At 47.2% G+C, this 16,727-nt stretch overlaps 1 protein-coding gene across 4 annotated transcripts; it reads right to left on the bottom strand.

Annotated features, from left to right (window-relative positions):
- Positions 1-3,734: 3,734 nt before the first annotated feature.
- acat2 (acetyl-CoA acetyltransferase 2) lies at positions 3,735-16,641 on the bottom strand. Of its 4 annotated transcripts, none has more exons than XR_009940971.1 (10): positions 16,465-16,641; positions 15,307-15,441; positions 14,044-14,225; positions 12,445-12,562; positions 10,563-10,706; positions 9,536-9,658; positions 8,623-8,777; positions 7,521-7,631; positions 4,918-5,818; positions 3,735-4,878 (listed from the first exon to the last, which is right to left on the bottom strand). XR_009940971.1 is itself a non-coding variant. In XM_062550885.1 (9 exons), the coding sequence occupies exons 1-9, from the start codon at positions 16,511-16,513 to the stop codon at positions 5,648-5,650; spliced, it is 1,188 nt and encodes a 395-aa protein (XP_062406869.1). In that variant the 5' UTR covers positions 16,514-16,641; the 3' UTR covers positions 3,735-5,647. The 4 variants fall into 4 exon arrangements, 1 of the variants encoding a protein (XP_062406869.1); XR_009940972.1 differs by having other exon boundaries at positions 3,735-4,845; XR_009940973.1 differs by having other exon boundaries at positions 3,735-4,813.
- Between the last annotated feature and the right edge of the window lie 86 nt (positions 16,642-16,727).

Below are 16,727 nucleotides of genomic sequence, written 5' to 3'. Positions count from 1 at the left end.
GTCACGGGCGAAGCTCAGGTACACGGCAAACACGTCCCGCAGGTCCCTCTTCAGCACCTGACCACCATCACCACAACAACAACAACAACAACCACCACAACAACAATCAACAACAACAACCACAACAACACATCAATCAGACACACCATGTAATGTCCACAGCCAAAAACACCTGCACACATTATCACAATCTATATGGAAATAGTCCGTGAACTGCACACATCTCCAAATCATAGCCACCCTGTTTACAGTATGGGAGCCCCCCCCCCCCCCCACACACACACCAGAATCAGACACAGTGTTGAGTGTGTAATGGTATAACAGGCATGGTGGTGTGCCTACAGGCCTATAATAGAGTTGTAATTAAGCATGATGTTCTCTCATCTAGTTGTATCTCTATGTGCTCCAGAGCCTTGCAGATGTGGGCATAGCCTACCTGTACTCCCGCCAGCAGCTTGCCCAGGGAGAGGTGCGCGCTCTTCTGGGAGTTCCGGCGCAGCTGGCACTGCCGCTGGGCCTCGCGCTGCCCCTCCTGCTCGCGCCGCAGCCGCCCCACGCACTACAGCCGCCATCCCGCCGGGCAGCAGCGACGCGGCCGGGAGGAAACATACGTTAACCGGTATCGTTCATTGTGGGCTATTCCGCTGCTCTCTCCAGAGGTGGACATCCCAGTTCCAGAAGGTAAAAGTCCTGCCATATATATTCCCTCTACCTGTGCACTTAACACAGGTGATATCACTAATTATCTGATCTAGCTAATTAGGATGAGCTGGTGGTTGCTGGTTGGGTCAAATACTTGGCAGGAATTTTACTTTCTGTATGTCCTGCCAAGGGATGTCCACCTCTGGCGGTCTCTGATCTTAGGAGGGTTAAACGGCACGGAAATACTATTCAATTCCGCAAGAAACAAACCATTCACGTTGTAACAACACTGTATTCTCCATTCACATTTAACACTCATAACCTCAGCATGTACATTACAGCACTCACAAGAAGTAAAGTGTATACGATATCAGCACAATATTGTTCTATCATATTTCATTCATGTACTACACAAATAATGTTGGTTATAGACTAGCTTGTAGCCTGTATTCACGATTGCTGACCTCAGTCAAAAATATGTGTGCAACATCAGTAGGCTACATATCTGGGCTAAAGCCACTTATCATCCAGACAGAGTCACCATCTGTCCAGGCGGACAAATCCCCGAGGGGCGCCATGGCGGTGCCAACTCGGGACCTCGACCTCATAGGCTACAGCCTTGTTCATTCAGACGGTCGGTGAATCACTGATGGCGGTACCTACCTCTGCCAGTCTGAGGTGGAGAAGGGCATTCTCGGTCTCTAGCTCCAGAATCCGCTCCTCTTTGCTCTGCGAAACACACCGTTACAAACCCACTCTGACACTGTAACGTTAACTTTAGCAGGCTAGCCTTTGTTATGATATTCAGAGATTTAAGCTACATTTACCGTTTTAAAAGCGAATTGGACATAACCAAATACTTTTTTGTCTTCAACTGATAGGTAGCCTACCTTCAAAATGTCTGTAGCCTAACTTTATAACGTGTTGTCAAGCAATCAAATGACACTTACAAGCTTCTTATAAGCTGTGTCTATTTAGGCTAAATCGTTGTAAAGAGGTAAGCTGGGATACTCACCCTAAGTTTGTGCTCCAACAGATGCACTTGGTGCGCAAATATCTGGTCCCGGTTAATAAAAAGTGGCATTGTGCTCAAGTTAATATAAAAGAGAATACAAAAACCCTGGGAGGATAACGGCTTGGTCAAATGGACAGGGCATCAGCCAGCGCAGGCTACTTTGACAGCTCCAGTAATCGGCTTACAGTTACCACACGACACGACCTGCGTGTCCGGCAGTAAGCTACTGCGTTCTGTCTCTGGAAAACATCCACTTCAATTGGGGCCACAGACATCTTAATGCGTTGTTTCCCTTCAATGGCTCTAAGCGTTTGGCTTCATTCATTTAAGAGGTAGGCCTACAATCCTGGGTAATATTCAAGCCTAGCAGCAAGTGGAACTGCACCTCGAGATTTTGGTCTAAAGCATTTAAGTTGTCATTGAACTGTGGGTAAACGAATGGCATCATACTGTATAATAATTTAATTGCATAATTTGAGGACTATGAAACTATGTTGTTAATGTAACTATATTTTACAGCGCTAAATTTTGACTGAAGTTGAACAAAATCCAAAGTTGCAGACTGGACATGATTCTGGTGGACGTGGTAAAAAAAAAAAAAAATCATACCGTTCTGAAAAATTAAGCCAGTGCGCTCTCTAGTGGTGAAGAAGGTGTCCTACAAGGTCATGGCCACTGAACTCTGAGCTCAAAAGTATGGTTATTATAATGGCGCTCATTATTTTGACAGAACCTAGGAGAAGCACTCAGTTTTAGTATTTTATAAACACACTAATCAACTAGAAATGCAATTCCAAGGAATTACCAGTGCATGAAAATGCAAAAAAAATTTATAGATAGATAATGTAGATATGGTTACTAAGGTGTAGCTAGGGTAAACATGGTGGTTGCATAGTTTAAAGAGAGTTGATAGTGTTAAGGTAGACATTTTAAAGCTTAAACATTCCTGTTCTAGCTTAACTAATGATTTCTAACAGTTATTGTAAAAATGATAGCTATGTTAACAATGCTAAACAGGTTGATAAGCTAACTTAGCTGATGATTTCTAACAATAATGCTAAAAATGTTAACAATGCTAACAATGCTAACCAAGTTGATTAGCTAACTTAGCTAATGATTTCTATCAGTTATGCTAAAAATGCTAACAATGCTAACTATTGTAACAATGCTAACCAGGTTGATAAGCTAACTTAGCTAATCATTTTTAGCAGTTATGCTAAAAATGCTAACTATGCTAACAATGCTAACTATGTTAACAATGCTAACTAGGTTGATTAGCTAACTTAGCTAATCATTTCTAGCAGCTATGCTAAAAATGCTAACTATGCTAACTAGCTAACTTGCTACTGAGGACTTCTATTTTGAAACATTTGTTGATAGGGTATCCATGGCTGCCACTATCAGGAATAAAGAAGTTACTATAGTAAAATCATGTTGGTTGCTATGGAAACGGTCATAAACGCTTAATTTTAATGGTTGCTTTGTTGGTTGCTAGGTACATGGAGGTCTCATGTAGTTGACTGGAGGCATAGTTGAAGATAACTGACAGTTGGAATGGTTGAACAGTTAGATAGTTGAGTAGTTTCAATGGTTAAATGATTTAATAGTGTATTATTGCAGTGAGGACTTTTATTTTGAAACAGTTGTGGAAAGAGAGTTTAACAGGATATGTAGTCTTCACAGAGATTGTATGCTGCCTGAGAGAGAGAGGGCTGCTGCAGGTGGGGCTGGCCACCTGGCATAAGATTCTAATTGCTTAATGATCCGATTGTGATGTCATAGAGGCCAATGTTAAGTCTATGGGGAAATTTTGAATAGTTTTTAATTTATAGTTTAAAAAGTATAAAAGTTACAAAGTTGAAAAATACTTAGCAGCATTCCCCTATTTAAGACCTACGTTGTGACGTTTGAATGAAGTTTCTAAGTTAAACGGTTCAAGCTGAATAGAAAAAATGAATTTGGTAAGCGGAATAATAATAAGAAGAAGAAGAAGCCTAGGAAGAACAGTACAGTGCATTTGCATGCACTGTAATTAAAAACAAACAAAACAAAAAAACACACACAGATTCGCATTAGGTAGGGCTTTGGGGTTGTAATCTTTATTCTTCTCCAGAGTTCAACCCTGGTTTCATTTGTAAACATTTTTTCTCTGGGATAAATTCCATTCAATTATTATACTTTATTAAAAAGGCTATCTACCTACTAAAAGCATCTGATACAGTAGACTAGACAGCAGGCTAGACTAGCCTTGATGGCACACAGAGTACAGGAAGACTGGCATATTTCCCTGACAGACTACAATGCCTATAGGCCTACATTGTAAATGCATAATATGACATGACAACTACCTTCATTAGTTTCACCCAGACACTCTAAATCAGCTTCCCTTTCCATCCAGAGGAGTCTCCAGTGTCTTCACTGAGCGCCTCTTTGTCATGGTCACTGGCCTTGGAGGTGTTTAGCGCCCCCTAGTGGTTAGCTCAGCTGTTAGTGTTAATGTTGTTTGAGGTTTGAGGTTTCCTTCAGGTCACACGGACAGGGACACGAGGGGAGCTGGTTCAGGAGGTCAACTAGAGAAGCTAGAAAGATGTTTAGGGCATCAACAAATGCTAGCTAAGCAGAAGCTGGTTCAGGAAGTCAACTAGAGAAGCTAGAAGGATGTTCAGGGCATCAACAAATGCTAGCTACGCAGGAGCTGGTTCAGGAGGTCAACTAGAGATGCTAGCTAAGCAGAAGGTTGTTTGGAGAGACGTTCGGAGATGCTATAGCTAAGCAGAAGGTTGTTTGGAGAGACGTTCGGAGATGCTAGCTGAACCAAAGCTTTTTCAGGAGAACATCTAAAGATGCTAGCTGAATGGAAGCTGGTTTGGGGGGACATTCGGAGATGCTAGCAGTCATAATGTCTGTCTTCCCAGCACACGCTGATAAGGTAGGTCCCAACCATGCCAGAGGAGAACTAAAGTACACTACTAAAGTACAGTAAAGTACACTAAAGTACAGTATGCAAGAGAAGCAGGATCATGACTGACCGCCCACTGCCAGAACAACACTGGACTAGAGTTCAGCATGTGAGGCCAGCAGGACAGTGAGGAATGTTTTAAGGATCAATAGGTGCACCTGACGAGGCCTGGGTCTGATCTATAGATATAGACGCACCTGACGAGGCCTGGGTCTGATCTATAGTGCAGCTGACAAGGTCTGGGTCTGATCTATAGGTGCAGCTGACGAGGCCTGGGTCTGATCTATAGATATAGACGCACCTGACGAGGCCTGGGTCTGATCTATAGGTGCAGCTGACGAGGCCTGGGTCTGATCTATAGGATCTATAGGTGCAGCTGACGAGGCCTGGGTCTGATCTATAGTGCAGCTGACGAGGCCTGGGTCTGATCTGCCTGTAAGCTCCTGTAATCTAAGGCCCCAGCAGGTCAACACACAGGACAGAACTGATACAGTCATCACAGACATAGACGCAAAGAGAGTCAAAAGAGTCAGAAAAAGAGTCTGTAAAGCCGGAAAAGAGTCCGAATCAGGAGCAGTCACCACAGACATAGCCACAAGAGAGTCAAAGGAGTCAGAGTCGAAAGAGTCCCAACAGTCGTAAGACTCAGGAAAGAGTCAGAAGAATCAGGAGAGAGTTAAAGGAGTCAGAAGAGATGAGTCAGAATGAGTCCTGAATGTCAGAGGAATCAGAGACGTCTTTTAAAGGCATTTAGAGTTTATAAAGCAGCAGAACACCACGTATGTCATCAGGGCTAACCCATAACCTGTGTGTGTGTGTGTGTGTGTGTGTGTGTGTGTGTGTCTCTCAGACGGTCTCCACACACATGGTGATGCCCACTCCTCCTCTGACGTGTGTGTGTGTGTGTGTGTGTGTGTGTGTGTGTGTGTGTGTGTGTGTGTCTCTCAGACGGTCTCCACACACATGGCGATGCCCACTCCTCCTCTGTGTGTGTGTGTGTGTGTGTGTGTGTGTGTGTGTGTGTGTGTGTCTCAGACGGTCTCCACACACATGGCGATGCCCATCCCTCCTCCGATGCAGAGTGAAGCCACGCCCCTCTTCCCGCCGGTCCGTTGGAGCGCGTGCAGAAGCGTCACCAGCACCCTGCAGCCGGACATGCCCAGAGGATGCCCCAGAGATATGGCCCCACCCGACACATTCACCTGGGGGAGAGAGAGACTCTTGAGTGTGTGTGTGTGTGTGTGTGTGTGTGTGTGTGTGTGTGTGTGTGTGTGTGTGTGTGTGTGTGTGTGTGTGTGTGTGTGTGTGTGTGTGTGTGTGTGTGTGTGTGTGTGTGTGTGTGCAGCCGGACATGCCCAGAGGATGCCCCAGAGAAATGGCCCCACCCGACACATTCACCTGGGGGGGAGAGAGAGTCTTGAGTGTGTGTGTGTGTGTGTGTGTGTGTGTGTGTGTGTGTGTGTGTGTGTGTGTGTGTGTGTGTGTGTGTGTGTGTGTGTGTGTGTGTGTTAGGGCTTTGACTCCGAACTTCGTTATTCGAATATAATTCGAATTTTTGAAAAATATATGATATTCGAACGAATTTTAGGCAGCTCTTAATATTCGAACCTGTTATGAGCATTATTTTTTTGTACATGTGTTTGCATGCAAACGTTGTTTTCAGATTCAGCAGCTTTCTCACATCTGGTAAAGTCGTGAATCATGAGCTCATTAGGCTATTAGGCTTACTCATCTGGGCTCCTGTAGGCTATGTGATGTTAGCGAGTGGTTTGACTAGCCTATTCAGTTTCCCCACGTGTGTGTATAGTTTCAAGGTAAGCTAATAGTAACTTCCTCATTGGGACAGGCCCTTTTAAGTCTTGGAGTTGGAAGACATTGGTATTGAGATGGTCAATCAACTTGAATGCAAGAGTTTTAATCTGTGCAGCATGCTAATCATGCTAACCGGATAATTTAGCTTGTTGTCTTCTATGCGTCATTGCTTTCACGATTGTGAATGTTTAGGATGCATGTCGAGGGACGGGTGTCCATTGAGCGTGCACGAGGGAGGACGAGAGAAAGCGGGCCATGGAGAATGAGTTTAGGCTACTTAGGCTATACTGTTTGGTAAAGTTGTATGCATAGTGCCTCCACCTGAACAGCGTTATGTCGGTGCAATCAAGCTTCCAGGGATCTTGTTTTCATGGAGACAGACGCGATCTGCACGGAGTGGAGGGGCTGTGTACGTGTGTGTGTGTGTGTGTGTGTGTGTGCATGTTTGTGAGAGAGAGAGAGAGACACACAGACGCATGAGTGACAGAGAGACGGAGGGAGAGCAGGAAAAGGAAATTCAGCTTAATGAATGCTGCGTGTTTTTCCAATAGCATAAAAATAATGGTAAAAATATTATTAACAAATATTCGAATACATTCGAAGTTTGATATTAATAACCAAACGAACTTCGAATACGAGTTTTTGGCCAAAAGTCAAAGCCCTAGTGTGTGTGTGTGTGTGTGTGTGTGTGTGTGTGTGTGTGTGCAGCCGGACATGCCCAGAGGATGCCCCAGCGAAATGGCCCCACCCGACACATTCACCTGGGGGGGGGAGAGACTCTTGAGTCTTGGGTTTGTGTGTGTGTGTGTGTGTGTGTATACTGTACATGCATGTGTATATGGGTATGCATGTGTGTGTGTGTGTGTGTGTGTGTGTGTGTGTGTGTGTGTGTGTGTGTGCGTGTGTGCGTGCGTGCGTGTGCATATGCATGTGTAACCGGTGTTGTGTTGAACCACCGCAGTTCAGCCCTGCACACGCCCAGACTCGAATCCGCGACTCAGCAGCACCTCGGATCAGGAATCAAGCGTGCTAACAATCCAGCTAAAAGCCCTGTGTGTGTGTGTGTGTGTGTGTGTGTGTGTACGTACGTACCTTGTCTGGGTTGAGGCCGAGGTCCTTCAGCACCGCTACAGACTGGGCAGCAAAGGCCTCGTTCACCTCAAACAGATCCACCTGCTCCAGCTTCCAGCCCGCCTTCTCCACCTACACACACACACACACACACACACACACACAGACACACACACAATAAGAGTCATAAAGGCATTTAGAGTGGTAATAAGAATGTAGTCATCTGCTTCATATGAGCATCACTGTTCACATCAGAAGTAGCTTGATCTGCTGTAACCCCCACCGCACTGATAACTGACAGCCCCCACCACACTGATAACTGATAGCCCCCACCACACTGATAACTGATAGCCCCCACCGCACTGATAACTGATAGCCCCCACCACACTGATAAACCCCCACCACACTGATAACTGATAGCCCCCACCACACTGATAACTGATAGCCCCCACCACACTGATAACTGATAGCCCCCACCACTATGATAGCCCCCACCGCACTGATAACTGATAGCCCCCACCACACTGATAACTGATAGCCCCCACCGCACTGATAACTGATAGCCCCCACCACACTGATAAACCCCACCACACTGATAACTGATAGCCCCCACCACACTGATAACTGATAGCCCCCACCACTATGATAGACCCCCACCACACTGATAACTGATAGCCCCCACCACACTGATAGCCCCCACCACACTGATAACTGATAGCCCCCACCACACTGATAACTGATAGCCCCCACCACACTGATAGCCCCCACCGCACTGATAACTGATAGCCCCCACCACACTGATAGCCCCCACCACACTGATAACTGATAGCCCCCACCACACTGATAACTGATAGCCCCCACCACACTGATAGCCCCCACCACACTGATAACGGACAGCCCCCACTACTGCATAACGTGGTTATTTCTGAGATTCTAATACGTTTTCAACCATGATGTATGCAAAATTCCCAGTTGAAAACGTAATGTAAACGTTGAATCTCAGAAATAATCACGTTACGCAGTCGCCGTAAGACGTCTGCAGGCGGCTACACCAAGTCGAATCCACACTGGTGAGCTGAAACAGTAGACCAATGAACTGCTGAGGATTCTGATTGGTGCTCACCGCCTTCCTGATGGCCAGGATTGGCCCAGTGCCCATGACTGACGGGTCCAGGCCCGCCTGAGCCCAGGAGCTGATTCGTGCCATTGGCTTCAAGCCCCGCCTCTGAGCCTCTGATTGGCTCATGAGCACAGTGGCTGCAGCGCCGTCGTTGATCCCTGAAGGACAGGACAGAGATTTAGTTATTTATTCATTAATTTAGTTATTCATTTATTTCATTTTAAAAGAAAGATTGATATCCAATTATTTTGATGATGTTCAAGGTATAGGACATTTCATAACATTTGTTTTTCACGATTAACATTATCTTAGCACAGTAACTAACGTCTGCTATTTATCCTCAATGGAGCCACTGTAATCAAGAAATAAGGAAGATCAACCCTGACATGGACTACAAGACACCAACACACAACTGCGTCTCACACAAGAGGAGGCTCTCTGAAGGACACCCACATTACCCACACAACTTCGTTTCACAGAGGAGGAGGACCTCCACTGGTTAGGATCTCTGCCAGAACATATGACCCGTTCCAGACTGGGCATCAGGTAGAACCCATGTGACCTGTTCAGGATTGTCTGGTGGAACCCACGTGATTCTTTACTAACTAATAGAACCCATGATAATCGTTACTAACTTACAGTACAGAACACACGTGAACTGTTACTAACTAATAGAACCCACGTGAACCGTTACTAACTTACAGAACACATGTGAACCATTACTAACTTATAAAACCTACGTGAACCGTTACTAACCTATAGAACTCACATGAACCGTTACTAACTAATAGAACTCACATGAACCGTTACTAACATGTAGAACCCACGTGAAATGTTACTAACTTCTAGAACACACGTGCCGTTTCTGACGGAACGTCTGTTAGAACCCAAGCTCCTGGGAGGGGGAGGGGCTCACCTGAGGCGTTGCCGGGGGTGACGGTGCCGGATCCGTCCCTCAGGAAGCAGGGCTTGAGTTTGGTCATCGCCTCCAGGCTGCTGCCGTGACGCGGGAACTCGTCCTCACGCACCTCTACTGGACCTGTTAACACACACACACACACACACACTCCTTTACATACAGAACACTACACACACCTCTACTGGACCTGGGGGATGTAACAGAGATGTTAACACAGACACATACACACTCCTTTACATATAGAACACGGTCTGGTTAGATGTGGCGATCTGTGATCAGCTGGTATGGTCTGGTTAATAGGTGGTGATCTGTGATATGCTGTTATGGTCTGGATGGAGGTAGTGATCTGTGATCAGCTGGTATGGTCTGGTTAATAGGTAGTGATCTGTGATCTGCTGTTATGGTCTGGATGGAGGTAGTGATCTGTGATCAGCTGGTATGGTCTGGTTAATAGGTAGTGATCTGTGATCTGCTGTTATGGTCTGGTTAATAGGTAGTGATCTGTGATCTGCTGTTATGGTCTGGATGGAGGTAGTGATCTGTGATCAGCTGGTATGGTCTGGATAATAGGTAGTGATCTGTGATCTGCTGTTATGGTCTGGTTAATAGGTAGTGATCTGTGATCAGCTGTTATGGTCTGGTGAACAGGTGGTGATCTGTGATCTGCTGTTATGGTCTGGATGGAGGTAGTGATCTGTGATCAGCTGTTATGGTCTGGTTAACAGGTGGTGATCTATGATCAGCTGTTATGGTCTGGATGGAGGTAGTGATCTGTGATCAGCTGTTATGGTCTGGTTAACAGGTGGTGATCTGTGATTAGCTGTTATGGTCTGGATGGAGGTAGTGATCTGTGATCAGCTGGTATGGTCTGGTTAACAGGTAGTGATCTGTGATCAGCTGGTACGGTCTGGTTAACAGGTGGTGATCTGTGATCAGCTGGTACGGTCTGGTTAACAGGTAGTGATCTGTGATCAGCTGGTACGGTCTGGTTAACAGGTGGTGATCTGTGCTCGGCTGCTCTTGCCTTTGCGCGAGGGCACGGTGACCGGGACGATCTCGTGGTGGAAATGTCCCGCCTTCTGCGCCGCCTCGGTTCTGTTCTGGGACGACACGGCGAACTGGTCCTGCTCCTCCCGCGACACCGCCCACTGCTTCGCCACGTTCTCCGCTGCGCACCGCCACGTCAACAACAACAACACAAACACAAACACAAACACAAACACAAACACAAACACAAACACAAACACAAACACAAACATAATCCACAACCACATAGAGCTTTGCAATGATAAACATATGCACAACAAAATGATTATAAAACAACATAAACATAAACACAACTGTGCAATGATAAAGACAAACATGACAATATGATTATTCACACACACACACACACACACACACACACACACACACACACACACACACACACACACACACACACAGTTACTGTCAACATTCTGGGCTCTGAGGTTATTTGAGAGGACAGTACTTGCACCTGCAGCGTTACACCTGTGATCATGTGATGTCATGTTTAGAGGTGTGTAACTGTGATGCCCATGTGGCATCATGACTATAGGCGTACCTGTGATGCCCATGTGGCATCATGACTATAGGCGTACCTGTGATGCCCATGTGGTATGTGTATAGGCGTACCTGTGATGCCCATGTGGTATGTGTATAGGCGTACCTGTGATGCCCATGTGGTATCATGACTATAGGCGTACCTGTGATGCCCATGTGGTATCTGTATAGGCGTACCTGTGATGCCCATGTGGCATCATGACTATAGGCGTACCTGTGATGCCCATGTGGCATCATGACTATAGGCGTACCTGTGATGCCCATGTGGTATCATGACTATAGGCGTACCTGTGATGCCCATGTGGTATGTGTATAGGCGTACCTGTGATGCCCATGTGGTATGTGTATAGGCGTACCTGTGATGCCCATGTGGCATGTGTATAGGCGTTCCTGTGATGCCCATGTGGTATCATGACTATAGGCGTACCTGTGATGCCCATGTAGTATGTGTATAGGCGTACCTGTGATGCCCATGTGGTATGTGTATAGGCGTACCTGTGATGCCCATGTGGTATCATGACTATAGGCGTACCTGTGATGCCCATGTGGCATCATGACTATAGGCGTACCTGTGATGCCCATGTGGTATCATGACTATAGGCGTACCTGTGATGCCCATGTGGCATGTGTATAGGCGTACCTGTGATGCCCATGTGGCATAATGACTATAGGCGTACCTGTGATGCCCATGTGGCATAATGACTATAGGCGTACCTGTGATGCCCATGTGGTATGTGTATAGGCGTACCTGTGATGCCCATGTGGCATCATGACTATAGGCGTACCTGTGATGCCAATGTGGTTTCATGACTATAGGCGTACCTGTGATGCCCATGTGGCATCATGACTATAGGCGTACCTGTGATGCCCATGTGGTATGTGTATAGGCGTACCTGTGATGCCCATGTGGCATCATGACTATAGGCGTACCTGTGATGCCCATGTGGTATGACTATAGGCGTACCTGTGATGCCTCTGTGACATGTGTGTAGGCGTACCTGTGATGCCCATGTGGCATCATGACTATAGGCGTACCTGTGATGCCCATGTGGTATCATGACTATAGGCGTACCTGTGATGCCCGTGTGGTATGTGTATAGGCGTACCTGTGATGCCCATGTGGTATCATGACTATAGGCGTACCTGTGATGCCCATGTGGTATCTGTATAGGCGTACCTGTGATGCCCATGTGGTATCATGACTATAGGCGTACCTGTGATGCCCATGTGGTATCATGACTATAGGCGTACCTGTGATGCCCGTGTGGTATGTGTATAGGCGTACCTGTGATGCCCATGTGGTATCATGACTATAGGCGTACCTGTGATGCCCATGTGGTAGGAGTGGAAGGCGTCGGTCAGGCCGTCAGCAACGATGGAGTCTTGGAGGGGCGTGTCTCCCATCTTCACCCCCGAGCGCATCTGAACAGTATGGGGAGCCTGAGGGGACAAAAAGCAAACAGGGAAAATGAGTTTGCTTTTATGCTTTTATGTTACTTACATATTATGTTAACTTATGTTATGTTCTTGTTACAACATCACATGTGCTTTTGACAGCTATGGGGGTTCTGGGTTGGACAGCTATGGGGGTTCTGGGTTGGACAGCTATGGGGCTTCTGGGTTGGACAGCTATGGGGGTTCTGGGTTGGACAGGTATGGGGGTTCTGGGTTGTCTAAAGAACACATGAACAGAGGCACTAAACTCAAAAATTAAATTCCCCCTTAGAGTGCGATTTTAAAAAAGGAAAACTCTACCATGTTGGCACTTGGCCAGCTGTGGGGTATCTGGACTGTACCATGTTGGCACCTACCTTGCTAAGGGGTATCTGGACCGTACCATGTTGGCACCTACCCTGCTAAGGGGTATCTGGACCGTACCATGTTGGCACCTACCCTGCTATGGGCTATCTGGACCGTACCATGTTGGCACCTACCCTGCTATGGGATATCTGGACTGTACCATGTTGGCACCTACCCTGCTATGGGATATCTGGACTGTACCATGTTGGCACCTACCCTGCTATGGGATATCTGGACCGTACCATGTTGGCACCTACCCTGCTATGGGATATCTGGACCGTACCATGTTGGCACCTACCTTGCTATGGGCTATCTGGACCGTACCATGTTGGCACCTACCCTGCTATGGGGTATCTGGACCGTACCATGTTGGCACCTACCCTGCTGCTATGGGCTATCTGGACCGTACCATGTTGGCACCTACCCTGCTATGGGCTATCTGGACCGTACCATGTTGGCACCTACCCTGCTATGGGCTATCTGGACCGTACCATGTTGGCACCTACCCTGCTATGGGCTATCTGGACCGTACCATGTTGGCACCTACCTTGCTAAGGGATATCTGGACCGTACCATGTTGGCACCTAACGTGCTATGGGCTATCTGGACCGTACCATGTTGGCACCTACCCTGCTATGGGCTATCTGGACCGTACCATGTTGGCACCTACCCTGCTATGGGCTATCTGGACCGTACCATGTTGGCACCTACCCTGCTATGGGCTATCTGGACCGTACCATGTTGGCACCTACCCTGCTATGGGCTATCTGGACCGTACCATGTTGGCACCTACCCTGCTATGGGCTATCTGGACCGTACCATGTTGGCACCTACCTTGCTAAGGGATATCTGGACCGTACCATGTTGGCACCTAACGTGCTATGGGCTATCTGGACCGTACCATGTTGGCACCTACCCTGCTATGGGCTATCTGGACCGTACCATGTTGGCACCTACCCTGCTATGGGCTATCTGGACCGTACCATGTTGGCACCTACCCTGCTATGGGCTATCTGGACCGTACCATGTTGGCACCTACCCTGCTATGGGCTATCTGGACCGTACCATGTTGGCACCTACCTTGCTAAGGGATATCTGGACCGTACCATGTTGGCACCTACCCTGCTCATGCTCTCCATGCCCCCCGCCAGCACCACGGTGGCGTCTCCCGTCTGGACGGCCTGGCAGCCCAGACACACGGCCTTCAGGCCCGACCCGCACACCATCTGGCAGCTCCAGGCGGGCACCGCGTAGGGGATGCCCGCCGCCACCGCCGCCTGCCGCGCAGGGTTCTGCCCGTGGCCTACGCGAGAGAAGGAGAGAGGGAGGGAGAGAGAGGGAGAGGGAGAGAGAGAGAGAGAGGGAGGGGGAAGGGAAATGGAGAGAAAGAGAAGGTAGATAACTTTATGGTGATGGCCATAGACATTAGATAGCTACAGTAGATACCGTATGGCCATAGACATTAGATAGCTATAGTAGATACCGTATGGCCATAGACATTAGATAGCTATAGTAGATACCGTATGGCCATAGACATTAGATAGCTATAGTAGATACCGTATGGCCATAGACATTAGATAGCTACAGTAGATACCGCATGTCCATCAAGTCCTATAAGGTGGCACACGTAAACGCGGCCATATGGCACCTTGCTGTCTATGGGCAACACTCGTCGTCAATCAGAGGCACCTGTTCCTCCACTGGCCTCCAGTGACTGTTGCCCTCGCCAATATGGCGGCTCTATTTACTTATGCTCTGGAGCCCTCACCAATATGGCGGCTCTATTTACTTATGCTCTGGAACCCTCACCAATATGGCGGCTCTATTTACGTATGCTCTGGAGCCCTCACCAATATGGCGGCTCTATTTACTTACGCTCTGGAGCCCTAACCAATATGGCGGCTCTATTTGCTGCGGTGAGCACGTGACCCATTCTGATGACATCATCTCTTACCTGCGGTGAGCACGTGACCCATGATGACCTCATCTCTTACCTGCGGTGAGCACGTGACCCATGATGACATCATCTCTTACCTGCGGTCACTGATCTATAAAGAATACCTGGATAGACTATCTCATTGTTGCTGACCCATCAACAATGAAGCCAATGGAACTGTCCCGAGTGGTCCCATAATGGCGGCGAGGTGTTCCAATTCCATTGTTGCAGAACGGCAACATTCTTTTACTGTCTTTTACTGTCTATGCATTCCTATGGCAAGTGGTCCCATAATGGCCGCCCCCATGTAGGCTTCAGAATTTTGACGTAGATGCTCTATCCAGGTATTCTTTATAGATCAGTGCCTGCGGTGAGCACGTGACCCATTCTGATGACCTCATCTCTTACCTGCGGTGAGCACGTGACCCATGATGACCTCATCTCTTACCTGCGGTGAGCACGTGACCCATGATGACCTCTGACACCTGGTCTGGGGTCACGCCAGCACGCTGCAGCACGTCCTTGATCACCACGGACGCCAACTCATGCAGAGGCAGTGTGGAGAAGGCTCCATTAAACGACCCTACACACACACACACACACACACACACACAATTCACTGAGCTACATAAGATATTCATACAAGACATGCATTACTTTACATTCCTGAACATTCTCTAACCATCGTTATTTCAAATGGTGCTGTTTTCGGCACTAAAATTCATTTGAATCTTTTCATGGAAAGCAGCTGTTCATGGTGCTTCCTGCCCCTTGTTTGCACGCGCATGTTTCGTGATGGTGGTTTTTTATTTCACCCTGATTTATGCTTAATTAAAGTTGTATTTTTCCACATCAATAAAGCTACTTGATTTCATTAAATCCTAAGTTTGCTATGAAGGCTACCTTAAAATACTCCTTTTTTAAAAGCCTACTTGAATAGTTTTGTAGATCAAGATTGCATCTCGTTTATCATCGCTGTTATCAGTCACTTCATGACATCCCAGAACCATCCTACCTACAGTCGACAGACCAACCAATCACATGTCCCTGACCCATGGCACTATGATGAACCGGCCAATCACAGTGAGCGTAAACTGAGCAGAATGCCAGGCAGCCAATCGCTGCGAAGGAAACATGTCTTCCTTCTCAACACACGAGTAGAGGTGGCTCTCTAAATGACAGCAGCCTGGGACAGTCCGGTGGTCGACCCACGAGCCTACTGTACCAAATAATACTGTAAACAAGCACGGGGCATGGGGACGCATTCATTTACAAACTCCACTTACACACACGGTATTTTGCAAATCGTATGTAACGTGTTCGTAGGGATTCATGCACCATGTGTATTTACGCTAACTTTACCACGACAGAGAGCACTTGCAGGCACATCTATTCTTACTGGAGAATACCGAGACGAACCAATATGCATCAGCACAGTCACAATCAAATTGTGTAGTGTAAAAGATCAGCATTATAAACCAAGTCATCTTCCATAATAGGCTACTAGACACCCCTAACTGTAATGAGAAACTATCTTCTAGGAATGACAACAAACCCACTTCCTACTTGCTACATGAGTGGCGATTTAGTATTCAGCTGGGTTTACCTATCGGAGTTCTTGCTGCAGAGACGATGACAACTGTCTCACGGTCCATCACGGCAGTCAGGAGAAGCGAGGTCCGGTTGTCTTGTGAAGAGGAGTAAGCTTATCCGTCGGTGGCGACGCGAGTACGGAGAACCACCTTGGAGCTACTCCCTCTTATTAGCATGTTGCTTCATTCATTTGATTACGATAGTTGCCCAATAAGAGAAGAAGGACATATCGCACAGTGCTCCACCTAGAGGCTGGGAAGACCACTATTTCTTCTA

This window comes from Sardina pilchardus, chromosome 12, assembly GCF_963854185.1.
Source record: "Sardina pilchardus chromosome 12, fSarPil1.1, whole genome shotgun sequence".
NCBI lineage: Eukaryota > Metazoa > Chordata > Actinopteri > Clupeiformes > Clupeidae > Sardina > Sardina pilchardus.
This window is presented reverse-complemented; position numbering and strand designations above follow the sequence as displayed.